At 47.3% G+C, this 26964-nt stretch overlaps 3 protein-coding genes across 10 annotated transcripts in view; 1 reads left to right on the top strand and 2 right to left on the bottom strand.

The window, feature by feature from the left end:
• The window catches only part of MPRIP (myosin phosphatase Rho interacting protein), a 77102-nt gene extending 70108 nt beyond the window's left edge, over nt 1-6994 (top strand). For 4 of the 6 annotated variants that reach the window (XM_077316686.1, XM_077316689.1, XM_077316687.1 and 1 more), the window contains 3 exons: nt 347-509; nt 1522-1607; nt 3504-6994. In XM_077316686.1, the coding sequence (XP_077172801.1) occupies nt 347-509; nt 1522-1607; nt 3504-3575 (321 nt within the window). In that variant the 3' untranslated portion in view covers nt 3576-6994. Of the gene's footprint in view, nt 1-346; nt 510-1521; nt 1608-2084; nt 2152-3503 lie in introns of all 6 variants that reach the window. The other 2 variants (XM_077316688.1, XM_077316692.1) reach the window with 1 other exon arrangement.
• Nucleotides 1-12901, bottom strand: part of PLD6 (phospholipase D family member 6) — a 45621-nt gene extending 32720 nt beyond the window's left edge. The window contains exons 1-2 of one of the 2 annotated variants that reach the window (XM_077316694.1): nt 11998-12901; nt 8501-8651 (exon numbers count right to left, since the gene is read on the bottom strand). In XM_077316694.1, coding sequence (XP_077172809.1) covers nt 8501-8651; nt 11998-12541 — 695 coding nt within the window. In that variant the 5' untranslated portion in view covers nt 12542-12901. Of the gene's footprint in view, nt 1-7991; nt 8652-11997 lie in introns of those variants that run through there. The other variant, XM_077316693.1, reaches the window with a different exon arrangement.
• Nucleotides 12902-16956: 4055 nt separating this feature from the next.
• FLCN (folliculin) lies at nt 16957-25257 on the bottom strand. 2 transcript variants are annotated; one of them, XM_077316525.1, is made up of 12 exons: nt 25034-25257; nt 23820-24072; nt 23076-23222; nt 22568-22789; nt 21984-22144; nt 21431-21522; nt 21116-21309; nt 20630-20743; nt 20365-20488; nt 19655-19786; nt 19019-19124; nt 16957-18199 (listed from the first exon to the last, which is right to left on the bottom strand). In XM_077316525.1, the coding sequence occupies exons 2-12, from the start codon at nt 24054-24056 to the stop codon at nt 17989-17991; spliced, it is 1740 nt and encodes a 579-aa protein (XP_077172640.1). In that variant the 5' UTR covers nt 24057-24072; nt 25034-25257; the 3' UTR covers nt 16957-17988. The 2 variants fall into 2 exon arrangements, with proteins under 2 accessions (XP_077172640.1, XP_077172639.1); XM_077316524.1 differs by having other exon boundaries at nt 23820-24176; nt 25034-25255.
• Nucleotides 25258-26964: the final 1707 nt, after the last annotated feature.

Below are 26964 nucleotides of genomic sequence, written 5' to 3'. Positions count from 1 at the left end.
GTTTCAATCCATTTACAGCAGCCCTACAGGGTTTTCAAGCCTATAGGGGAGTTTGCCATCAACCTCTGCATAGCAAACCTGGGTGATTGCACAGGGCTGGTAAATATTTCAGGTGCTTGGGTGCTCTGCAAGACCAAACTCTTTGACGCCAACCTCATCTTTAATAGAAGTGGCATCTTAAAGAGAATAGCAAGAATCCCATGCTAATTGCTAGGCTTGCCAGAGATTGGGGTTTCCCAGGGCTGGACTGTTTTCCTCGTGGAAGCCGGTGGTGCGTATTTCTGCCTGTCTCCAGGGTCAGCGGAGCTCTCCTTAACTGAAAGGCCATCTTCTCTCCCCCCTCAAGGATAAAAAATACGCCAGTGACAAGTATAAAGACATCTACACAGAACTGAGCATTGTGAAGGCCAAGGCCGACTGTGACATCAACAGGTTGAAAGAACAGCTCAAAGCTGCCACCGAGGCCCTTGGGGAGAAGTCGCCGGAGAACACCACGGCCTCGCGATACGGTCAGTACTGTGGTAACAGACGACGCGGCTATTTTCCACCCGGGCTATTCAGGGAAATTAGAGGGATAGTCATCCTATTTAAATGTTAACCTGCATGCAAAGACGGGGCCTGTCATCTGGTAGACGATTTACTCCCACCACTTGGAATTCAGCTGCATTTCCTTGGACATGATCCATAAAATTTCCAGAAAGGAGGGGGGACATCTGCAGGATAAAAAAATAACCAGAAATCTGTAGGCTAGATGAAACATATGCAATACTGTCCTGAATGCACCATTTGCAACTTGTTTGCAGTTTTGGTATTTTAAATCACAAATGTCTTTGTGTCTTGTAAAAAAAAATATATATATATATCAAACTGCTTCATTCTGTGTGCCAGGGCACGTATTTCTTACTTTTTATCGTTTTAGTGGGCAGGGGGAAAAATAATACTGGAAATTTGAATACAGTAAACAAAAATGTGTATTTGTTAGACAGAGATAATAGGTAGGCTTGCCAGCATATATGGATATTAAAATCTTCATAACACTAAAAACAGCAAACGCATTGTAGGATACCAATAGCTGCTCTTATTTTTATTTATTTTTAAATTATTTTTGACAATGTTGCATATAATATCGACAGTCTGCATAGGAGATAGTACGTAATGCTGTAGATTGTTTTACATAATTATTTCCATGATAACGTTTTCAGTAAAAGCTTCTTTTCACTCATTCCAAAAGGAGTAGGAAATCAGTTTAATTCCTCCAGTTTAATTCTTCCTCCAAATTTTCTGTTAGAACTCCATAATTTGAGTGAGGAAAATGTCATCTTAAAAAGCATTTAGTTAATTCTAAAAGAATTTCAGTTTTTCTTTCCACTGTTCCCCATATTTCCTATGAAAAATGTCTAGCAAGACAGGAGAAGAGCTTTTTCCTGAATTTCTCTGGGTTTTCAGATCTCTAATCAATGTGAGAGGGTTCTAGCCAAGTCTTTTCAACAGCCAACCTAGCTGCCTTTTCTCCCCATCCAGATATCATGAAATCTAAAAGCAGCCCAGATTTCTTGAAGAAAGACAAGACCAACGTTGGCCGGTATTACAGAAATCTCAGGTCAAAGGTGAGTTTGTATGTTTGGGTGGATTTCCCCCCTCTGAGACTTTGGATCCATGAAACCACTCAAGAGAGCACAGGAGGCCGGTGTGCTTAACGAAGACTGCCTGAATTTGCCCTCCAACACTGAATCCTTTCTACTCCCTACTGTGGGGTAATATACTCAGCTGGTTTATTTGGTGTGTTTTGTACATTACCTGCTTTTTGTGTGTACGGCTCCCTTTTGTGTACGCACAGTAGTTGAGGGGGACAAAAGACCCTCCCGCCCAACTCTTTTTCCATTTGTTACTCCCAAGTTGTGTGACTTTTCCTGTGGTCATCACAGCATTTGTGTGCTAAGCAAGGACGCCAGCACCTGATCTCAGAGGCTCAAAGCTTCGGTTCTTGCCAGAGAGGGAGGGGGAAGGCTGCGGAGCTCCTAGCAGAACTGGGATTTATGTGTTTCTTGTTTTGTGTTTTTGTCTTTTACTCTCTCCTCTGACAGTCCGTTATTGAGCAGGTCTCATGGGATAACTGAAATGCACCAGACTCAAGGGGTCCCTGTCATATAGGTAATCCAGTCGGTACCCACGAGCAAAGCTGCTTCCCGACAGGCAGCCCATTCAATGCATGCCCAGCTCATACCTCCATGGCTGACAGGAATCTCTTGTTTCTCCGTCTTCTTAATCACCTGGAATCGTCCTTAGACTGGGGGCAGGAGACAAATTTTAAAACCTTATCAAGCCAGCTGAATGGTTGCTTCTGTGGGCCCCCCACCCACCCTTCTGTCTAACCAACCTTCCTTACCCAGAGGGATTTCCGCACCTTCTGAAATGCACGGAGAGATGCTGTTGAGGGCATGGGACAAGCAGTGTGCATGTGAAATTTGAATGTGCATGCGTCAAACTAAACTTTCCTCAACAGGCAGTGCTTAGATAGGTATTAGCTGTCTCCGTGGGAATGGATAATCTTTTCGAGAGAGCCAAGTCATTCCTAGAAGATAAATCAGCTGCATTTTCCAAAGGGGTGCCCAACCTGGTGCCCAACAAGTGTTATTAGAAAGCAAACCAACAAGGCTTTGGTTATTCTGCACAGATTTTTTAAAAACATTGCTTTGGCAGCAGCCAGCACAGCACAAAGATCGTCGCGGTGACTGAAGGTAAACTGTGGCAGCCATTTTCTGACTGGCTCCACCTCCTGTGGAAGCCATTTTGTGGCTGCATCCACCAGTGTCGGAATTTCATAGGTGCCCACAGGCTCACCTTGAGCCTCCTGCTCCTGTTCCCCCCCCCCAGGAAATTGATGTCCCCCCCATTTCTTAAACATTTTGCCTGTAAATAAACTGATGCACCCAGGTCTCCTGGGTGTCTCCCCCCCCTCCTGCTACTACAATGTCTTTGGTTTTCAAGAGGTCCTGGTGGAAGGAAGCAGCCAATTTGCAAATTATCTAGCTGACCTCTCTGGCTCGGTTGTCAGTTCCAGTCCACGGCTGGTGGACACTGTTCTTTTTTTAAGAAGGAAAAATGACCCATTTGCCACAGGCCATGTTGATGATTCTGTGTGCCTAGGGCTTGTGAAGAAGTCTGCAAACACCAAAGGGTACAGCAACAAAAGGGAAGGGGCAACTTTACCTGCACTGTTTGAATTGCACAGGCTGCCTCAGACCTCCAAAACCGTAATTCTCCCAGCTTCTCGTGCCTGCAGCCATCCAGTTCACCTCTCTCCACTTTGGACTGATTGACCAGTAACATCACCGCATCGTGGTGCATTTTCTTCCGCATGTCTTTCTAATTTCCATTGCGGGAGGGCTGTCACCGGCCGCCCCCGTGCCTCTGCATCTCCACCCTCTCTGTCAGATGCCGCTCTTCCCGTTCAGAACTGTGTTCTGATGTTCCTTTTTTGTTTCCTCTTCCTCCGTGTGCAGAGTCTGAAGGAAGGCCTGACCGTGCAAGAGCGCCTCAAGCTCTTTGAATCCAAGGACTTGAAGAAAGACTAGTTCTCCTTCCTGTGCAGCTTGACCCACGCGCACCTCCTCCTCCTCGCTTGCGGTGTGACCACACAAGCACCCTTTGGGTTTCTTTGTCGTTCCTTGGGATCCTCCTTGCTCTTTTTGTATGGATGTGGAAAACGCCGCCACCGTTTCTTCAGCCGGTCAGACAGACTTGCCAAGACTTTGCCCTGAGATATAGTTGACTGTTGGCGAGAGACATGGACAAGATTGGGGATGTGCTCTCCCCCCCACACACACACCTTTTTCTGGCTTCTCACACAAAAGCCCTCCAATGCATATCTATTACACTAAGTGTCAGTATTAAGGCTTGACGGCCTGTCGATAAGCTAGCTCTGTTTGACCAAACGCTTTGGTGTAGCTACAGGGCCTGGGGCGGGGAGGGGAGGCGACACACTGTGTTTTTAGCTCTGCCACTGTCGACGCTAACCCAAGCACTTACGGGCACGCTTTGAGCCAAACGTTGGCATCTCTGAAAGAAACAAACCAACAAAATGTCTGTTCTTGGCATGGTTTTTACCTGGCTTGCAGCACCAATGAGCGCAGCTGGGGATCACCTTGCCTCTTCTGTCTGCCTTGGGAAATGATGGAATGATGCCTCTGATGTATTTTAGCAGCTTCCGGAGAAGCTTTTCTTTGGAAACAGATAGTGCTACAATGGACGCCTAGTCTGGGAAGGAGAGCCGCTGCCACCTACGCCCTGTGCTGTTCCGTTCTAGCAGTACGGGTTCCAAACAGCTGGACTCTTTTTTAGCATGACGGTAAGGGATATTCGGGACAGGGCAAAAAATAGGGAGGTTGACTGAAAGAGATAGAAGTTGTCTGTATGTGGCTGCAATTTGGTATTGGGGGGGGGGGGACAGCAGTGGAGTGGTGTGCTTCAACAAAATCCTGTCTATTGAAACACAGCATTTGAGCAGCACACAAAGAAATTAAGGAGCTTGTTGGCGCTCGATCTCATCATTTTCTCTCCCAACAAGGAAACTCGGTGTCCCGTTCAGAGCTGGTTTTTCTACCAGGACCCAAAGGTACAGATTGGGGAACGTATCATTTGAAGTATTGTGCTCCTTGGTTTCAGTGCTCTTTCCAAGGAGAAAAGTCTCAATCTTGTCTGTTGCAAATGTTCCCCCCCCCCATCTCCTCTTTTTTTGGGGGAGAAGAGGGGGACTTAATTCAATTGTCACTGGAACTGGTTTTCCTTTGTCCCCTGAAGAAATGGAAAAGAAGTATTTTGCTTGTGCTGATATGCTAAAAAAAGAAAAAAAATCAAAACCCAAGTAAGCTGGGTTTTTTTCCCCCTGTGGCAGTGGCTGCCTGAGAGTAGCCCTATGCATTGTATAGAAAAGGTTGGTTTTTGTAATAATATTACTTGATTAAAATCCTACTGGACTTTTTTGCATTTTTGGTGGTTCATATGCAGTACTTAAGTTTTGTTGTGAACACTTTTAAGCACATGCACGCTCTGTGTAGCTTCCTTTTCCTTTGTAATTCCTCCCCATTTTTTAAAAAAATGGCTTTGTTATTCTCTTTAAAATAATTTAAAACCTGTATAGTATTCAAAACACGCCATGTAAATATTTATTACTCAAAAACTAGCGGAGGGTTCTTATGTTTTTGGTGACTTTTAATTTTTATTTTTAATCTTGTTCTAATACACTGTCCTTTTAACTTGGAAAATTATTGTAATCCGCTAGGAGAGGGCCTGTGGTAGAGCAGAAGGCCCCAGGTTCAATCCCTGGCATCTCCAGTTAAAAGGGATCAGGTAGGCAGTGATGTGAAAGATCTCTGCATAAAACCCTGGAGAGCCACTGCTAGTCTGAGTAGATAATTACTGACTGACGGACCAGTGGCCTTATTCAGTATAAGGCAGCTTCATGCGTGATAAACTCTGCTCTGTGTTCCCTTATAGGAGGTTTGTTTGAATGTTATAAACAAACAAAAAAAGATTCTGATAACTTTTAAGTTTGGAAATGCCTGTCCCCAAAAACACACGTTTCAAAACTTTAAACCTACTTACCTAGATACGGATTTTTCTTCCCCGCTCTGTTCAGTAATCCTGTAAGTTGACAGTGGCATAAATTCTTGGGAGTGTGCTGATTTTACTATATTTCTATAGTAGCAGTGGTGGTAGCAGCTACTCTCTCACTAGGCCTACACCAGTACCTTTGCATGGTAATACTGCTGCAAAGTGAACTAAGGTCCCCATATATTAGGGCCAGGAGTCCTATTTGCATAGCTGTACAGAGATGCTGACGCCTATGGGGATTTCTACAGACAACTTTGTATAGATTCTTTCCCGTCCGTTCTAAGTCTCACGGCATGGTGTTATAACAGAATGGCAGAATACTGTTCTTCTAGGACAACCCATAACAGGTTCAACAGAGTTGCCTTGCTAAGCTGATAGAATATGAAGAAGAAAAAATTCTTAGAAGTAGCAGAGGTGCCATTCTTGCATGACTTGAGAAATGGTGGTCTCAGCACCTGCTTGGATGTGTTTTGCTTTTGCTAGTGGTGTTCAGCAGTCCAAAGCCATGCTAGAGTATACATGAGTCCACTAGAGTATACATGAAGCGGTTTTTGACAGTAGACCCAATTTGTCCAGTGCAGATCGGTTTGGGGGATATAATTTTGTTCTGGCAGGAAAAGAACGCGAGTCCACCATAGCTTAAAATGCAAACATTCCTCTGTAATTAAAATGGAAAACAAACCCCCCGATAGTCTCTGAATACATACACTGTGTTTGAGTAACAAGAGCATGTACTAATATATTCTTCCAATATACTGTTTGGCTGGAATGCATTTTAACAAAAGGGACAAACTAGCAAAATACACATTTGAACTCACCTCAGCTACTAGCCCACCCCTCAAGTTCTCAGAGGTGGGTGGGGCTACCAGCCTCCCTGACAAGTAGACACCCCCATACACAGTGTCATAACAGTGACCCTCTTGAGAATCACATAGGAAATTGTTCTATTCCTGTAGTTCAGCAGGAGCTCAGCACAAATAAGGCCATAGCTGGCAGCAATGCTGTAAAACCACAAATGACAACTATTGTGCAAGAGAGGCACATTCAAACAAAATTACTGCAATGAGGGAAGGAGATGTGACTCCCCACAAATCTACTGGTGTGATTTGACTCGATTTTCTTTGGGCAAAGAAAAATTTCGAACCTTCTGCTCGGAGAATGAAAGGTATTCTCCTCCTTTGTTTCCATGCTTCTGAAAAATCCATTTCCCTCTTCCGCTGTTCACTGTAATAGAAGCGTCACTTATGTCACAGTATTTATTCCTTACAAAATCTTGTGTGACATGCTAGGGGTCCCATGGATGTAGCGCTGATGATTTTTATTTTGTAAATATAATTACTATACATAAAACTATATCGTAATAAACTATTTTTGCACCACTCTTGGCATGCTGTGGAGAAGGTTTTTTGTTTAAGGCAGAAAATAAAACGTCAGGATCGATTAGTCTTGGCATCTCTCACTGTCTGTATGCATTTGTTAAAAATCTCAAGATAGCAGTTATGAAAAACCTGAGCGCCCTTTGGAAAGCTATAACCTAGAACTCAACCTTTCTGCTGCAGAACGGTTTCTAACATCCCAAAGTAATGAGAAAATTGGCTGGGAGCATTTAGCTTGCTGGGCACTTTAAACCCCTTCAGGGTCTCCGGGGGGCTGGGACAGATCTCCCTGCTGCACAGGGACCTGAAAGGAGCAGCTGGAGCAGCCAAAGCTCAGAGCTCCCATCTCAGCTGACCAGCCTGAATAGAAGAGAAAAATAAAAACCTGTCCTCAGGTTTCTGGTGGGGTTTTTTTGGCTCAGTTTAGCTGAATGCACAACCCTAGTCTCCTCCACTGGCCCTTTAGAGAGCTGCTACGAGAGAAAGGGTTGGCACATCACCCTGCTGGTCCACTCTCAAATTGGTGCTTTTCTCCCACAGCTCCACACATACAAAACACCTGCATAAAAACAGCTGACTGGAGGCTCTTCTCTGGCAAGTAGATCTTACAGAAGGGGGAACGTGGGGGAAGTTCATGTGCTTCTGTTTAATGCATTCATTTGCAAGGAAATTTACCTGAGCACAGAGAGCATGCTCAAATTTATGTGGGGGTTGATGCATGATTGTCCCTTTTTGATTTTATGGAAGCTGTAGCCATGTTTAACATTACTGATTGCAGGAAAGGAGCACGGAGACTGTTTCCGCACTGGGAACTACGCAGCCTCAGCTCCCACGTGGGAGCACAAGTTCAGGGTGGGTCAAATGCTCCCCCATGCGGGAGCAGGAAGAGGTGGGACAACCTGCCCCGCCTCAAACTCCAGCCTGCCGTCCGGTGCAGAATCTCCAGAGTGGTAACAGTCAGAGGAAACCTAGGCCTTAAAATCTCAGAAATAATAAACATGCTTGGGAAAGATATCTGTATTTTTAAGTCATTATTAGAGAAAGTATGTTGCATCAGTGCTGCAATATATTATACAAACATACACAAATTTATATGTACACTCAACCTTTCTGCTGCAGAATAGTTTCTAACATCCTAACGTAATGAGCGAACTATACATTTTTCTCTGGGGGGGGGGGGAAACACTTAAATAAGAACACCACAACATCACAACTTGGATGAACTTGTGGTCATAATAATGATCTATTCAGACATATTAGTACCAACTGTGCTTGTCACACAACAGCTAGAAAAAAAGGCCATTAATAACATCTTTAAGAACTGTCCTATTCTCCATGGACTAGTCTCTGCAAGAAACTCTTTGCTAGCGGCAAACTATCGTTTGTTAAGCTGCCTTTCTGTCTCAGGCTTCTGCTTTTGTGGAGCCTGTTCTTTGGAGAAGAATATATAGTTAGCTGGATTGTAATTTTCCCAAATCTTTTCAAACTCCTTTAGAAAAAGCTTCACATACTCTGCATCTTCCAGAATCAAAACATTCTCCCTGTTGTGCTGGATGGCTTGGGCGGTCCAGTTGAGGGAGCCAGTGAGCAGCAACTGTTTGTCTATGATGGCAAATTTATGGTGCATGTAGCCGCTGTCCTGGTCGTGACGCACCTGGATCCCTGCAAACCCAGAAGACACCCGTTACCAGTCTTCACTTTCCCAGCACAGAAACGGAATGTTTCCAACAATATGATATTCACTGCAGTAACACACCCTGTATTGTGCAGGGAGATTGATTGCACCAACAACTGTCCTACATCAGGAGATCATGGGATATTAATTCAAAGTGGCCTTTGACCACCTATGAGGTTAGTAAGATCTGAGGCTGCAAGTAGGAATAAAAGCCAACAGTACGTCTAGTCAACTACTTTGGAAAACCTCTGTCAGGTCTCAAAGGAATACTTTTGTTTGTTCCTGGCTCTTACCCAAACTGAATATCCATGTTCATTGGAGGTGTTTTGCTTTTTTTTTTTAACTTCATGTTTACTGTGTACCTTTTCTCATCAGATGTGGGGGGGGGGACACACTTCTTCATGCATGAAGCAGCACAATGTCAACAACATGTTGGTTTAGAAGTATTTAAAAATATCTTTTAGTATTGTCAGATCTCTGATCCAAGATTTTTTAAAAACCTTTTACACAACTAAGTTTCTTGAAGAGATGGCTGCCCTTTTCTGAAATCAGAAAATTCTAAGCCGCAAAGGACCTTTAAAATACAACTCCACCCTACTATAAGAAGTCATCAAATGTAGTGTATTTAAAAAGAAGAGTTGGTTTTAGACTCTTTTTACTACTTGTAGGGCGTCTCAAAGTGGCCTATAATCACCTTCCCTTCCTCTCCCCACAGCAGACAAACTGAGGCAGGTGGGGCTGAGCTGAAACTGCTCTGTGAGACCAGCTCTAACAGGGCTGTGTGTAGCTCAAGTTCACCCAGCTGGCTGCATGTAGTGAAGCAGAGAATCCAACCTGGCCCACCAGATGAGAAGCAGCTGCTCTTAACTACTACACCAAGTGCCTGGATTCTATGTGATGCAATAACATAAATGCCCAGTGCTGGTTTTGGAACACCACTGTTAATTCTACCTCCATAAGTATTTTTGCCAATATTTTTATGAAGCGGTGATACTACTGGGAAGTGGGAAGAGCCATCAAGCCGCAGCCAACATGGTATCCTTGTTTTCAAGACAGAGATAGCCTGCCATTGCCTGCCTTTCTGTAGGGACCCTGGACTTCCCTGGTGGTCTCTCATCCAAATACTAAGCAGGGCCAACCTTGCTTAGTTTCCGAAGAGATCAGGGCATTGTCACTATTATAACCAACAAATACTACTAATAAATAGTAGTTTTAAATCAGCAGGACTGGGGTAGGGACGGCCAAGAGCACCTTTTAAGAGGACAATGAAAGGCCCTTTGATTTCTTTAAAATTATTTCTGTGTTTTAAAGGTTGGAAATAAAAAAAAAGCAATTTTGAAACCAGTTCTCAAACAGGCAGAGCGAAAGCCACCAATCTACCTTGCAGGGTTGTTGTAGCAATTCCTGAGACGATGAATGAAAAGTAGAGAAGGGATGCTACCCTGTAGGTAGGAATCTATCTCCTGGTGACATAGTTCCTCTGGAGAATATAGCTGCTTTCACAGGGGTGGCCAAACAGTGGCTCTTCAGATGTCCACGGAGTACAATTATCATGAGCTCCTGCCAACATGACCAACTGGCAGCAGCTCATGGTAACTGTTGACCATGGACATCTGGAGAGCCACTGGTTGGCCACCCGTGCTCTATGGCACTGAACCCACCAAGGTCCCTGTCTTTCCCAGGTTCCATCCCCATATCTCCAAGAGTTCCCCAACCTGATTCGGCAACCCAAATTAGGGGGGTTAAGATTAGGACCGTGGAGAACCAGGTTAGAACCCCCCCCAAAAAAAATGGAACACTAACACACAGGACTAGAAGGGGGGGGGGGGGAGGTAACATGGAAGATGGAAGGGGAGCCTGCCCTTCCCCCAAAGATGCAGTAAAAATTGGGCCATGGTGTGCCTGCAAAAACTCTAGACTTCCTAGAACAATAAAACCTGGGACTTTAAAATGTTACCTTGTTTTTAATGTTAAGGTCTTAATCTTGGTGTAGTGGTTAAAATGGGCAGCCTCTAATCAAGAGAGCCAGGTTTGATTCCCCACTCCTCCACATGCAGCTGAACTCTTCTTCACAACATAAGCGGTTCAACAATCAAAACCAACTGTTATTTATAATAAAAGATTATAAAGCGCACAGGATTCCACAAGCGCTGGTATACTTATTTATTTTATTTATATACCACCCTCCCCTAAGGCTCACGTTACTTTCTTCTCTTCGGGCAGTTCTCCCAGACTGGAATCAAACAACATCTACTGGGCCCTGGAGCTTCCCTTCCTCAAACCCATCTGATTGAACTGACCAACCATGGGCCTGTTAAGACTGTCTACTCCGTTAGAATGTCAGTTTCTCCGTTTACTGTTATTATTATGGTTGTCGCCTTTCCTTCCTTATAACCACAGTTTGATGTATCGTTCTTGTTTACGTTTATTGACCTCCTGCCCTGAGCCGTAGGGAAGGGCAGCACACAAATGTCACAAATAAATAATATCCTAATGTGTAGCTACAGACAGACAAAAGGTACTATCAGACAGGTAGCATCCCCATTTGAAATGATAGGCATACAAAAGGTAATATCAGACAGGCAGCATCCCCATTTGAAGCTTCAGACAGACAAAGGATAATATCTGATGGGTGATATCCCTAATTGAAATTTTAAACATACAAAAGGTAATATCAGACAGGTAACATCCCCATTTGAAATTTTAAGCAGACAAAAGGTAAAATCAGACAGGTAACATCAGTATTTGAAGTTTTAGATATAGAAAAGGTAATATCAGACAGGTAACATCCCCATTTGAAATTTTAAGCAGACAAAAGGTAATATCAGACAGGTAACATCCCCATTTGAAGCTTTAGATATAGAAAAGGTAATATTAGACAGGTAACATCCCCATTTGAAATTTTAAGCAGACAAAAGGTAAAATCAGACAGGTAACATCAGTATTTGAAGTTTTAGATATAGAAAAGGTAATATCAGACAGGTAACATCCCCATTTGAAATTTTAAGCAGACAAAAGGTAATATCAGACAACTAACATCCCCATTTGAAGTTTTAGATATAGAAAAGGTAATATCAGACAGGTAAAATCCCCATTTGAAATTTTAAGCAGACAAAAGGTAAAATCAGACAGGTAACATCAGTATTTGAAGTTTTAGATATAGAAAAGGTAATATCAGACGGGCAGCATCGCCATTTGACGCTTCCGCCAGACAAAGGGCACTATCAGTCGGGCAGTCTCCCCACTGGGGCCTTGAAGCCCCTGAACCTCCATCCCCCCCCCGGGCCGTGTGGCCGCCCTGTCCCTGTCCCTGTGGCTGCCCGGGGCCCTTACCGGCGCGGCGGAGGAGGCCGATCTGGGAGCCGCGCAGGGCCATGTAGTCGGCGTCGGTGACGACCCTCACGCGGACGCCGCGGCGGTGCAGGAGGAGGACGGCGCGGCCGAGCTGCGGGCTGGAGAAGGCGAAGACGCAGAGCTCGAGGGAGCGGCGCGCGCCCAGCAGGCGGCCCAGCAGGCGGGCCAGGGGGCTGTCGCCGTGGGGCAGCGGGCAGGGGCACGAGGGGGCCGCGCCGCCCCGCTCCGCCGCCGCCAGCAGGCCCTCCACGCACGTCAGCCGCGACGGGAAGAAGAGCACCTCGCGCCCCGGGGCCTTCCGCCGCCGCCGCCGCAGCAGCCACTCGGCCAGCGCCTCCACCGCCAGGGCCAGCGCCACCGCCAGCGACACGAAGGCCCCGCCGCGCCACATGGCCGCCTCAGCGACCACGACGACGACGCTGCTGCGCATGCGCCGCGCGCCAACGGCCTCTCCCGCTCTTTCCCCTCGCGGCCTCCCCATTGGGTGGAAAGATAACGGCGCCTGGCACGCGCCGCCGCGCATGCGCGCCTCCGCATACCTCGCGCTCGCTTCGCTCCCTGACTCGTTAGGGGGGTTTTTCTGCAATTCCCATGAGCCCCTGCGAGCTGTCGACGGCCCAGGTCACTCGGCCTCCGCCTTGCCGCGAGGTCACATGACCACCGCCTCAACGCGCGCTAACGGCACGTGCGCGACGCCCAACCGCCGCCGGCGGATTCCCCCCTTCCCTCTCCGCCTCCTCATTGGTGGAGAAAGTGAGGGTCACGTGACAGCATGCAAATAGGGAGCGGCCTAGGGCTTTCTAGATACTCCTGGACTGCTCATAATGGCAGGGGCTCATGGGAATGGTAGTCCATGGACATCTGGAGAGTTCCCCATAGGAAAAGCTTAATTTTAAAAATAAAGTATTTTTTTAATGAATGCTGTTACTTGCCATGAATAACTTTGGTGGGCTAAAAATAAAATTATTGTTAAAAATCAGTATTAAAATGCATTAAGATCCAGCGCTGGATACGGCAAGCCACGTTTTAAAAAGTAATATAACACAGGGAACACTTACTGCATGTCCAACAGTGGATAACAAGGCTAGCTAAGTGTTGTCCGAGTTAATGTTTAGGTTGACCTTTACCTTTAGCAGTCTTTTATCACGAGTGAGGTCTCCCCAGGAAAGCAAAGAAATGTTCCTGAATTAACTAATTGTTGTTATTGTTGTTATGTGCGAAGTCGTGTCCGACCCATCGCGACCCCATGGACAATGATCCTCCAGGCCTTCCTGTCCTCTACCATTCCCCGGAGTCCATTTAAGTTTGCACCTACTGCTTCAGTGACTCCATCCATCCACCTCATTCTCTGTCGTCCCCTTCTTCTTTTGCCCTCAATCTCTCCCAGCATTAGGCTCTTCTCCAGGGAGTCCTTCCTTCTCATGAGGTGGCCAAAATATTTGAGTTTCATCTTCAGGATCTGGCCTTCTAAAGAGCAGTCAGGGCTGATCTCCTCTAGGACTGACTGGTTTGTTCGCCTTGCAGTCCAAGGGACTCGCAAGAGTCTTCTCCAGCACCAGAGTTCAAAAGCCTCAATTCTTTGACGCTCGGCCTTCCTTATGGTCCAACTTTCGCAGCCATACATTGCAACTGGGAAGACCATAGCCTTGACTAAACGCACTTTTGTTGGCAGGGTGATGTCTCTGCTTTTTAGGATGCTGTCTAGATTTGCCATAGCTTTCCTCCCCAGGAGCAAGCGTCTTTTAATTTCTTTGCTGCAGTCCCCATCTGCAGTGATCTTGGAGCCCAGGAAAATAAAATCTGTCACTATCTCCATTTCTTCCCCTTCTATTTGCCAGGAATTGAGAGGGCCGGATGCCATGATCTTTGTTTTCTTGATGTTGAGTTTCAAGCCAACTTTGGCACTCTCCTCCTTCACCCGCATCAACAGGCTCTTTAGTTCCTCTTCACTTTCTGCCATTAGAGTGGTATCATCTGCATATCTGAGGTTGTTGATATTTCTCCCTGCAATCTTGATCCCAATTTGTGACTCCTCTAATCCCGCATTTCTCATGATGTGCTCTGCATACAAGTTAAATAGGCAAGGCGACAGTATACAGCCTTGCCGAACTCCTTTCTCAATTTTGAACCAGTCAGTGATTCCATGTTCAGTTCTCACTGTTGCTTCTTGACCTGCATATAAATTTCTCAAGAGACAAATAAGATGCTCTGGTATTCCCATCTCTTTAAGAACTTGCCACAATTTGTTGTGCTCCACACAATCAAAGGCTTTAGCATAGTCAATGAAGCAGAAGTAGACGTTCTTCTGGTACTCCCTAGCTTTCTCCATGATCCAGCGTATGTTGGCAATTTGATCTCTAGTTCCTCTGCCTCTTCGAAATCCTGCCTGTACTTCTGGAAGTTCTCGGTCCACATATTGCTGGAGCCTAGCTTGTAGGATTTTGAGCATAACTTTGCTAGCATGAGAAATTAGTGCGATGGTGCGGTAGTTTGAACATTCTTTGGCATTGCCCTTCTTTGGGATTGGAATGTAAACTGACCTTTTCCAATCCTGTGGCCATTGTTGAGTTTTCCAAATTTGCTGGCATATTGAGTGTAGCACTTTTACTGCATCGTCCTTTAAGATTTTGAATAGTTCAACTGGAATGCTGTCACTACCACTAGCTTTATTGTTGCTCAGACTTCCTAAGGCCCATTTGACTTCACATTCCAGGATGTCTGGCTCCAGGTCAGTAACTACCCCATTGTGGTCATCAGGGATGTTAAGCTCGCTCTTGTATAGTTCTTCTGTATAATTTTGCCACCTTTGTTTGATCTCTTCTGCTTCTGTGAGGTCCCTACCATTTTGGTCCCTTATCATACCCATCTTTGCATGAAACGTTCTCTTCATATCTCCAATTTTCTTGAAAAGATCTCTGGTCCTCCCCATTCTATTGTTTTCTTCTATTTGTTTGCACTGTTCATTTAAGAAGGCATTCTTATCTCTTCTAGCTTTTCTCTGGAATTCTGCATTCAATTGGGTGTATCTTTCTCTTTCTCCCTTGCCTTTCACTTCCCTTCTCTCCTTAGCTATTTGTAAAGCTTCCTTAGACAGCCATTTTGATTTCTTGCATTTCTTTTCCTTTGGGATGGTTTTAGTTGCTACCTCTTGTACAATGTTGCGAACCTCCGTCCATAGTTCTTCAGGCACTCTGTCTATCAGATCTAATTCCTTAAATCTATTTGTCACCTCCACTGTGTATTCGTCAGGGATATGATTTAGTTCATACCTGAGTGGCCTAGTGCTTTTCCCTACTTTCTTCAATTTAAGCCTAAATTTTGCAACAAGAAGCTCATGATCTGAACCACAATCAGCTCCTGGTCTTGTTTTTATTGACTGGATAGAACTTTTCCATCTTTGGCTGCAGAGTACATAGTCAATCTGATTTCTGTGTTGACCGTCTGGTGATGTCCATGTGTAGAGTCGTCTCTTGGGTTGCTGGAAAAGAGTGTTTGCTATGACCATTGTATTCTCTTGACAAAATTCTACCAGCCTGTGCCCTGCTTCATTTTGTACTCCAAGGCCAAACTTGCCTGTTATCCCGGTTATCTTTTGGCTTCCTACTTTAGCATTCCAATCCCCCATGATGATAAGCACATCATTTTTGGGCGTTGCTTCTAGAAGGTGTTGTAGGGCTTCATAGAACTGATCAACTTCATCCTCTTCAGCAGCAGTGGTTGGGGCGTAGACCTGGATCACTGTGATGTTGAATGGTTTGCCTTGGATTCGAACTGAGATCATTCTGTCATTTTGGGGATTGTATCCCAAGACTGCTTTTCCTACTCTCTTATTGATTATGAATGCTACTCCATTTCTTCTGCGAGATTCTTGTCCACAGTAGTATACCTGATGGTCATCTGAATTAAATTCACCCATTCCTGTCCATTTTAGTTCACTGATTCCTAAAATGTCGATGTTCAGTCTTCTCATTTCTTGTTTAACCACGTCCAGCTTGCCTTGATTCATGGATCTGACGTTCCAGGTTCCTATGGAAGATTCATGGATCTGACGTTCCAGGTTCCTATGGAATTAACTAATAGAATATATTAAAATCAGAGTTGGAAGGGACCTCCAGGGTCATCTAGTCCAACCCCCTGCACTATGCGGGCATTTAAAATGGCTTTCTCGGGCAAAGAAGTGCCTCCCTGAAGCCCCTCCCCAGACTCCCCCACCCATCCACCCACAGTAGTAACACTATTTTAGTGAATATGGTCCTACAGCTGTAATGTATTAACTTGGAGCAGATGTGTGTGTTTGAAAATATACAGAAGTTTTGTTACAATTGTAAACCACCACCACCACCCAAAAACATTCTGCTCAGGAGAGCCAGCTTAGTGTAGTGGTTAAGAGCAGCTGGGTTTCATACCCTACTCCTCTTCCACATGCAGCCAGCTGCATTACCTTGGACTAGTCGCAGTCCTATTACAGCTGTCCTCACAGTGCAGTTCTCTCTGCGCTCTCTCCGCCTAATCTACCTTACAGAGTATCTGTTGTGGGGAGTGGAAGGGAAGGTGATTGTAAGCCACTATGAGACTCCTTCAGGTAATGAAAAATCAGGGTATGCTGGTTTGTATACTCTTCTATTATGTGGTTGCAGACTATGCATTTGAGGCAGCAACAAGACCCTGGTGGCATTTTAAACTCCATATGCATTCACACAGTAGGTTTGGCATCTTGCAAGGGGGTCCTGGAGAATAACAACTGATCTGCAGACTATATAGATGATTTCTTTACTATTAATTTAAAACATTTGTGCAATTTCTTTCTGTGGAAAACAGTAAGGTGGCATTATAGCATACTAAGGACCTTTCCTCCCAAAATCCCATTCTCACCAGGTATTCCTAAAATAGAGTTAGGCAACCTAACATGCATACACATAAAGGCCATTTAAACAAGGATGGGGAGGAAAGGGTGATTTTATTTAGTTGCAGAGACTGCAGATTGAACATGGCTTATAAATTAAAACAATGTCAACAGCAGAATCAATATAAGTCCACTGAAACCCAGTGGCAAGTAAAACGTAGCAAGGAATCTTTCCTGTACAGGAAAACAAGCCTGGGTCTATTTTTAAAAATAAACCACAGAGGCTGAGATTTTAAAATGTTAACGCCTTACAAAGACAACCGTTCCAGAAGTTAAATATATCCAGTTTTAAAAAGCCATCTTCATTTTTCCCTTCCCTTTTAAATTCCCACATAAATATTTGTTTTGGGGAGGGGGGAGGAATTAAATATAAAGGAAACAAAACTAGGAAACATGGGACTTTAAAAGTTCTTTCGCAGATTCCAAGAACATCCCTGCCCAAAATACACAAGACTTGTTTCGCTTATTACATCACACCTAACATTTCTTTAGGTTTGAAACAAACAAGCTCCAGATCAGACGCCGGCTATTAGATGAACACTGGATAGTGAGACGTGACACACTCTTAGTGTTAACTTTTTCTTCTTAGGAGAAATCAGGTGAATCACAGGGCCAGCCTAGTGGCCCAAGCTCCCTTCAGTGTAAGAATTGACCTCTGGTTCTGCTTTTGGCTACATTGTAGGAAATCGACGGCCACAGAGAGAACACCTTTGTAAAATTACGTTAACCTGTCCCTAGAAAAATTCACAGGTGAAGCACTTCTCAAGAATCCCGTAGGAGAAGTTCAGACGTCTCAATGTGCCTTTGGATTTCGCAAAAGAAGGTTCTGCAGAGTGGCAAACGTTTACCGTTTCCAGTCCAAGACGCAATTGTGCCTCCTGGTCAAAGGACATAGAAAAGATCCCAGTGGGAGCATCTGAATGATCAGAAACCAGGACACAGGGGATTAAGGCATCCGGGGATACAGTAGAAAGTCATAGCTCTCCATGGATATCCAAGAATTCCCATTTGTCCTTGCCTCAGCCCTCGGAAAGGCCAGAGCACAGGATCCCACAAAGTAAGCCGGGCTAGTTCCGAGACTCTGAGGTCGACGACAATGTCGGGCTGCGCACAGTCGACATGAGGTGGGATTTGTAGGTCTTGCTGAGGCCCGTCATCCAGAACTTGAGCAGCTTCACGTTGTCCTCCTCCGAGGCTCCCAGAATGCTCAGCAGTTTCTGGGTGTCTTCCTTCGGCCGGCTGTCCACTTTGGTGAACTTGAAGAGGACTTTCACTTTGCTGCCAAAAGCAACACATGCAGGCGCCCCAAAAAAGAAAAAGAAAGAAAGAAACAGAAATTAAAAACCAAAAACCGCCATCCCAGCCCTGCAAGGTAGCAGCAGCGTAAATTATCCTCTCAAGAAAAGGGAGGTTTCCTTTGGGTTGTTCATGTAAACACACTATGTACAACATTTCTGCTCTTTGTTATGAACTGAAAATTGGAACTGGGCATAAACCAGAGTATTTCAAGAATGAATCCGTCTTGCACGTGTTTATGCGCAGCAAGACACCAAAGGGGAACGGCAGCTCAAAGTTTGCATCTATTAAAAAATTACAAACTACTATTAGATGTAAGTGGCCAAGCCAGCTAAAACCACAGAGGGATCCTAAGCAAAGTGAGATTCTCCTCTCTTCCGTTCCCCCACAACAACCAACCTGCAAGGTGGGACAGGCTGAGAGTTTGTGACTGGCCTATGATCACCCAGTAAGCTTTGGTAGAAATGGGGATTACAAACAGGATCTCCCCGGATTCTAGTCTGACTCTACACCATGGGTGGGCTAACTGTGGCTCTCCAGATGTCCATGGACTACAATTCCCATGAGTCCCTGCCATTGTAGTCCATGGACATCTGGAGAGCCACAGTTGGCCCACCCCACTCTGCCACTCCTTCAGCCACTGGGCTCACACAATTATTTGAGCTCACCTCTCAAGAACCTTAAAAACCCAGACATCTTTTAACAATCCCTTGACCCAAACAGCCTCTTGCTCCTACATTCTCCTGGGGCGAGGGGAACCTGCTTTAAAAAGCTTTTACAGAAGTGGAGACGGTCACTTACTTCATCCACTCCTCCTTCAGGCAGATGAGGCACTGGTCCACGACGTCCACCAGGAGGTTCTGGTTCGACAGAGCGGCTTCAATCTTGCTCAAGATGGTTGGACCAACTGTTTCCCAGAAAAGGAGGAAGAGAAAGCCTTTGACACGTGATGAATGGGTAACTAAGTCTAAACACAACTACACACCCAATTGGCAAGCTCTAGGGCCTTGAAATTCTGATCCAGGGTGCAACCACAAAATGGCGGCCACAGGAGGAGGAGCCAACCACAAAATGGCTGCCACAGGAGGTGGAGCCTCATGTACACACAGAGGAAGTCTAAGAGCAAGGAGAAAAAGTGTAATTTTTAAAAATCCACTGAGAAATAAGACCAATGAAGCAGTGCTATTTTTACCTGCACACCCAAATCAGGCTTCCAATGGCTCATCAAGAGCCGCATTAGACCAGAACTCTTCCCACCTTCTAGGCAACAAACAAGCTCACTTCCTTTTCACCTCAGTCCCTCAGTATCTCTCATCTTTCTATGTCCATAGCCAACACGTTTTCTCCCCAAATCTACAGCCACTACCAAGCCCAGCGTAACATCTGTTTGTTTTACCGAAAAACCCACATTTCAGCGTGGCCAAGCAGGCTGCTTACCTCTGTCCGCCACAACGGGGCTCCCGCTGGTGACCACGAATTCGTATTTGCTGAGCGCCTGTTCGTCGTCGAACAAGACGGGGTAGAGGCTCGAGCGGGTGGCCGTGCGGACTTCCACGAGGACGGCAAACTCTAAATCAAGAGACATGTGCACTCAAGCCCGGCAGAGTTATACTGATTTTTTGTAGAAACAGAAATTCCCACAGGAAGCCGCTCCGGAGTCTCTGTCTCTCTGCGAGATTTATTCACCGACCCTCCCAGCATAGCCAGCTCGGGGCAATTTGCAACGTTTCAACAGAACAATTCATAAAAGATATTAAGCAACCTTCTGCATGGCAGAAAAAGATAATTCTATTTCTTCTACAGAGGCAGAGTTCTGTTGTATTGCCAGCAGAGTGTGGAAATCCTTAGTTGAGGTTAAGTGACTTGGTTGTTATTAATATAATAAAATTACCGTGCTTTTAGCTATATTCTGACCCCGGCCAATGACTGTGAATGAATGAATGAATGAATGAATGAATGAATGAATGAATGAATGAATGAATGAATGAATGAATGAATGAATGAGCCGCATTAACATAACTTTAGAGCCCACCCAACCCAAAAAAGTACACCTCAACAGTTTCTGCAGGAACGGACTTAAATCTCCTTGGAAAATAACTGGCAACGCAAAAGGGGTTGGTGGGAGGGGTGGCAAACGCAGCTCTCACCAGATGACAGGATGTGAGGCGGAACTGGCACATGAGGGGCGAGGCCTAGGAAGTTACACCTGTAGGCTTCTTCGTATTTGTCGCTGTAGGGGATGATCCGAACGCAGCCGACGGGCAGCATGGTCTAGCAGAGAGGGGAGAAGGGGACAAGTGAGAAGGGCCGTCTGGCCTGGTCCTGTGACGTCGCAGCCACTCAAGAGGCCTCACCACCCGTGACACGTTCCGGGAGGGACTGGGGGAGGCAGAGCCGGCTGGCCATCCCTACCCGTAGGACGTTGAAGGCAGACTGGACGAGGTCTGGGTCCCGCGCTTTCCAGATGACCTGGTTCCCCATGAGGACGTGCCACGCCAGCATGTGGAAAGCCGACACGCCCAGGACCTGAGAAACCAAAGACATCCTTGGAAAATTGTTATTATGTTCCCTGTACTATGCCAGCATCGCATTATTTGAACCAGGGGATGGGCAAACTGTGGCCCTCCAGCTGTCCGTGGACTACAATTCCCATGAGCCCCTGGCAGCACATGCTCATGAGAATTGTAGTCCATGGACAGCTGGAGGGCCACAGTTTGCCCACCCCTGATCCAAACTGCGAGCCACAAATTTTATTGTAAACCACCCTGAGCCACAAGGGAGGGCGGTATGGAAGTGTGACAAATAAATAAACGAAATAAATAAATCATAAATCAGAGATCCCCACTGAGCTCACAGACATCTTAGATTTCCAACAAGCAAAGGGCCCCGATCCCACACCTGTCTCAAATGACGGAGAGACCGGAAAACTGGCTGGTTTCTGACTCCACCATTCCAGCTGCCGCAGTCCAGCACCAGAGACGAATCGGTCGGGCTCTTGACCAGCTCGCGGCCTTCCCCGGGATTCGCCCGGCTGGCCGGTTTCCCGTCCTCCTCCTCGGAGTTATCCCAGCCTTCGGATTCTTCCTCAAGATCTGGAAAAACAAAATCGGAAGAGTAATCACAAACTTGGCCTTGGAAAAGGCAAAAGGAAAGGAAGGAGACGAGGTGTGAGGGAGGGGGAAGTGCCTCTCTGATCAAGAGTTCGAATCCTACCTGCGAGCTTCTCCATCTGGACAAGCGTGTCCTCAGTGGGGGCGCCCTCCAGCAATTTCTCTGTCAGCCGGCTCCCGCAAGCCTTCAAGAGCCTGGGAAAATTAAAACAAACTTACAAAGATCAGGATAGAAAGCCGTAACGTGGCAGTGGCCAACAGAACATGGTGATGACTATGACCCCGCCATCTTGCATAAATTACAGCAAACATCCAACACCCAGCCAGCCAGCCACAAGCCCCGCCTCCTCCCCAGCATGCAATTATCACAAACGTAAGAACAGCCCTGCTGGGTGATGGTCCATCTAGTCCAGCCTCCCAAGTGGCCAACAACAGAGCATAGAGGCCAAGGCCTTTCCCTAATGTAGCTTCCTGGCTCTGGGATTCAGAGATTTTGTGCTTCTGAACATGGAGGTTCTCCTCAGCCACACTAGCTAGGAGTGACTGATACAGAGTTCCTCCATGAATCCATCTTGAACCCAAACCATCTTCACCACCTGACTGTATCAACATGCGCCCAAAACATACACATTACCACGCAAAGGAGAGCGCATTACCACGCAAAGGAGGTGTGGAGACAAGCCCACAGGTTCTCATCGTTGGTCAGCGAGGTGAGGGACCGGGCTGCATTGCCGTTCCTCTGGTGCAGGAACGGTGTAAAGGCCGTGTTCATGCGCTGGGCCCTCTGTGGGCAGCCGTACTGCTCCGCCTCGAACACCTGTGGTGCGAAAGCAAGCAGGGGTGAGAGGAAATCGGGAAACACTATGATTCAAAGCAGGCCCTCCTCTGTCAGAGGACTATCCAGCCTCGGCTTAAAAACCTCCAAAGGAGGAGAACCCACCACCTCCTGAGGAAGCCCGTTCCACTGAGGAATTGCTCTTAACGAGTCCTTGGAGAGGGAGAAGGATAGGAATTTGACAATAAATAAATAAAGCCAATAAAACCATCAGGAACGTCTAATGGACGTTTCGCCCCCAAATTATTTTGCTGCGGAATTCAGGGGTGGCTCCCCAGATGTCCATGTACTACAATTCCTATTTAGCAGGAGCTCGTGGGAATTGTAGTCCAGGGAGGAAGAGTTTGGCCGCCCCTGGTGTAGATGGTAGCCGCTCTGTCTCTCCCACGCCCCCTTCCCCCTCACCCTCAGCGCTTTGCCCTGCAGCTCGTCGATGATCCCCCGGATCTTGCCCAGCAGGAAGGGCCAAGAGTTGATGAGGTAGATGCGGTCCATCATGACGGTGATGATGCTGTACCAGCGCTGGAACCCCCGTGCCAGGCTGTCCTTGATGAAGAAGGTGTGGCTGAACACGAACCCGTGCTGCTCGTCCCCAAAGAAGATGGGGCCTTCGCGGCCCGGGCACACCTTGGGGAGAAGGGTGAGAGCACAGAGAAGGAACGGGTGGTGAGCGCTACACCAATATGGCCGCCACAGGGGGTGGAGCCAAAGCTCAACATGGCCGTCTCAAGAGGCGGAGCCGAAGGGATTCACCACAGGAACTGTGAGGTTGATCTAAGGCGGGGTGGGCAAACGGTGGCTCTCCAGATGCCTATGGACATCAATTCCCATGAGCCCCAGGGGCTCCCTTTCCTTGGAAAGACCTGGACTGCACCACTGAGGCCAACAGGGATGCCAAAAGTTCTCAGCTTACCTCGCAGCTGAGACTCCGGACGCACGCCTGGCGCACAATGCTGAAGAGCTGTGGGTGGTTAGGGTGCTGGTGGCTGACATACTTTATGGAGGTCTCTTTGTCGTGACTGACGTAGCCCGGGTGGCCCGCCGGAAGGGAACGACAGCCCTGAAAGGAGGAGCAGAGAGGAGGTCACTTCGCTGATGAAATTCCAAGGATAAAAGAAGAGCTTGTTCTTATATGCTGCTTTTCTCTATCCAAAGGAGTCTCAAAGCGGCTTACAATCTCCTTCCCCCACAACAGACACCATGTGAGGTAGGTGAGGCTGAGAGACCACGGCCTTTGAAAGAAAGAGAGCGGCAGGTGAGTTAGAAGTGTCGGGCTAGGATCTGGAAGAACCAGGTTCGAATCCCTTCTCTGCCCCTTCTCAGGCGGTCACAAGCTCTGAGAGCCAGCATGGTGTGGTGGTTAAAGACTGACAGACTTTAATCTGGAGAACCAGGTTTGATTCCCCACTCCTCCTCCAACTGCAGCCAGCTGGGCGGCCTTGGGCCCGTCCCAGTTCTCTCAGAGCTCTCTCCGCCCCACCTACCTCCCAGGATGTCTGTTGTGGGGAGAGGAAAGGTCCCTTCCAATTGCATGGTTCCAAGAAGCTCTGCAATTGGAAGGGAGAATATTTTTCTTTTCCAGCTACCATGAGACACCTTGCCCTTTGTAGAGAGACAGAACTTGGCCAAATTCTTCCTCAAAGTCCGGCCTACTTGCCTCACACATATCCGATTTCTTCGGTCCCGGGCTGCTGGAGTCGGCACTGGCACCCTCGGCCGGGCTGTGAGAGCGAATCCGACTGCTCATCTGAATGCCCCCTTCTTCCTCTTCCTGCCCAGGGCTGTCCCCATTTCCCGGGCCCTGCGGAAGGGGGGCGTGGAGGACTTCAGTGCAGAAGAGCGTCCGTGGGCCATGCAGTTCGCAGAAATGACACAGGACGACGATGGCATTCATCACGGCACCGTCCCTGCTACTCAAGAGGAGACCACAGAACTGCTCTGAATTCCTGCCAAAAGTTACACCTTCTTCTGCTTTGGGAGCAAACCCAGTTCAGCTTTGCGTGTAAATCCAGTCCTTGAAAAAAACCCACATACGCTCACTTAAGTTTGTATTTGTTCAGGGAAACGACAAACAGCAAACCACCACAGCCTTAAGAAAATCATGGCATCGAACGCATCACGCTTGCTAAAACACAATGTCCTGATTTTTTTTTTCCAGAGAGGCCAAAGAAAAGTATAAAAACGGGCCTTTCTTTTGGAAGATGCTTTCCCAAAGGTTATTCATAGAGGGGGAGAGAGCCAGTTATGTGACTTGCCAGTATACCAAGATGGACGGGAGTTTATCTTTTTGGAATCACATTTCCTCAGTATAACTCAAGTCCTTTCACTTGTTCTCTATAGCAGTAGCTGTGTTGGCCAGGCAGCAGGGGATGGGAAAGTGGTTGGAGAGCAGCTGCCTGCTGAGCAGACAACACAGACAATTGAAAATCTAACTCCTTAGAAGGGAGATTATGAGCACTTGGGACTCCCGTGTCCAATCCCGCCCCCAAACCACAAATTCACAAGAGTTCCTTCTCGACCCACATCCCAGCCACAAAGCCCCTGATTGGCATCCCCAGGCTGGCAGTATTGCACCTGTTTATAACGCACCTTGCCTGGAGCAACCCTAGTTCAAGCAAAATAATAAAATTAAAAGGATTCTGTGCTTGAAGGAATAAAATCCCACTCGCAGACAGGGGGAAATAATAGCTCCCTGATTTGCTCCTGCAGTCCCACGGATTGCACGGATGCCACCCGCCTGGATCAGATATTAAGAAGGCGGGCTACAAATATAAAGTCAATAAAATTGCAATAAGCTCATACCAGCTGGACTCTCAGAAGACGCTGGCGCATGCCCAGCGCAGGGCTGCCCCCCCATCCAGATAAGCCTACCTTTGCCCCTATTTCCAGGCGTCTTTGCAAGGCGCTAGACCTGCTTGAGGTCTCCCTCTCGCCCTCCTGCTGGACTCGCCTTCCACTTTGCGCATGCGCGCCGGTGCCCGGTGCCGTCCCGACCCAGAGCGCCTGACCCTGACTGAGCCGGAGATACCACCCGTCGTCCTTCAAAGGGGGGTACGAAAAAGCTCCCGCTGCTTCCACCAGCCTCGCCAAGCTTAGGAAGTATAGAATAGACTTTAATAAACACATTCAGACATAGTCTGGACTCCCAAAACCTCCCTGAGTAACCTCCTCCCCGCTTCACGGCCTCTGCAGACCCCCCTCCCTGGAATCAGTAAATAGTTCAGCCCGAGGGCGTTCGCGTTAACGACACAGTGGGGGAGACCATTTCTAAAACGGGGGAGGCGGCGTAATCCCAGAGCCGAGGGTGTGTGGCCCGCAGAGCGACGGGGGGCAAAAACGAACGCTGAAGAGGACCTGAAGGGCCAAAAAGGGGGGTGAAACGTTGAAAGGAGTCCGTCGCAGGAACGGGGAGTGCCCCTGAGGCCACTTTCTGGCTTCCGAGCCCCCCCTCCTGAGGAGATGGTACGAGCTGCCCAGTCCTATGACCGTCATGTGATCGAAGCGGCTGCGGGCGGCGCGCGAGGGTTGGCGCGCGCGTGCCAATCAGCTGCCCAGGTTGACCTCTTGCAAATAATAAAATGCAGGCAGCGTATGCCGTGCAATGTCTCGCAGGGGAAGTTTTCTAACTCGGTTGCAGCTTCCTAAAGAAGGCAATCCAGAAGTCCCTCTTCTCCTGTCCCTGCAGAAGGCTGCCTGCTTGCCCAGCGAGCTGGGCTGAAAAAGGCCTAAGCTAAGAGTGAGCTAGCTCCTGGAGACTCAGGCAGATTTCTAGGGCATCTGACCAAGAGAAGAGTGGGCGTTTGTTTGTTTTCTTCTTCCTCCTTGAATGCAGAATTTAAAGAATCTGGATTGCCCGGCCGTGGATTCCTTGACTGGCTCCGTCCATCTCCCATCTGGCCGCCCACCTTTCCTGCTGCCTTCCTCTCTTTTGTACAATGCCTCTCTCTTCCAGAGACTCTTTGGTCTCTTCATAAGGCGACCAAAATTCTGTCGAGCCGTTTCAGGTTCTGGGGAGAGTTCCGGTTTGACGGATTCGAGACCCATTTGCTTTGGTTAGAGTCAAGCGGGTGGCCGTGGGGGGCAGAAGCAGTGAGCCCCACAGCATTTTTAAGACCGAGTTTTATTCAAGGCATGAGCTTTCGTGCATGCACGCAAGCTCATGCCATGGGTAAAATGCAGTTGGTCTTCTGGACTCGAACTCGGTTCTTTCGGTTTGTTGAGGTCTTCCCTTTTCCCTGCTGCCTTCCCTTTTTCCTGGCATTATTGGCTTGTCCCGTGAGTCTCAAACACCCCAGCCTTATTCTGCCAGACGATGTTGCAGAACAGAGAGGGATCTGGTGGACCCATGTCAGAATTCCCCAATCCAGCATGGAAGCTTGCTGAATGACCTCAGCCCATCCTACCTCGCAGGGTTGTTGTAAGGATAGAATAGAGGGGAGAATGTTGTCAGCCACATTACAGTTCCCTGCTAGGAAGAAGAGCTGTTTTTTTTACACCCCGATTCTCAGTACCTGAAGAAGTCTCAAAACGGCTTACAAACCCCTTTCCCTCTCTCCGCAACACACACACAGTGAAGCTGAGAAAGCTCTGAGAGAGCTGCTCTGTAAGAACAGCTCTGAGGACTGTGACTAGCCCAAGGTCACCCAAGCTGGCTGCACATGAAGGAGGAGTGTGGGACCAAGCCCAGTTCTCCAGATTAAGGGGTCTCTGACCCAAGACATTTGGTAAATGCACATCTTATCCTAGAATGGCACAGTGGTGAGAAGAAGTGTCTTTCTAGGAGCCTCGAGTTCAAATCTCCA

This window comes from Paroedura picta, chromosome 17 (assembly GCF_049243985.1).
Source record: "Paroedura picta isolate Pp20150507F chromosome 17, Ppicta_v3.0, whole genome shotgun sequence".
Taxonomy (NCBI): domain Eukaryota; kingdom Metazoa; phylum Chordata; class Lepidosauria; order Squamata; family Gekkonidae; genus Paroedura; species Paroedura picta.
The sequence above is the reverse complement of the archived record's forward strand: the minus strand, read 5'-3'. Positions and strand labels throughout refer to the sequence as shown.

What these genes read in the sequence shown, in the direction of transcription:
- FLCN (XM_077316525.1), bottom strand. Translation starts at nt 24,056, where the DNA reads ATGAATGCCATCGTCGTCCTGTGTCATTTCTGCGAACTGCATGGCCCA. An exon ending in CCAGATGGAGAAGCTCGCAG is followed by an intron (nt 21,310 to 21,430) that starts GTAGGATTCGAA and finishes TTGTTTTTCCAG; the next exon opens with ATCTTGAGGAAGAATCCGAA. An exon ending in CTGAAGGAGGAGTGGATGAA is followed by an intron (nt 18,200 to 19,018) that starts GTAAGTGACCGT and finishes TGCTTTTGGCAG; the next exon opens with CAAAGTGAAAGTCCTCTTCA.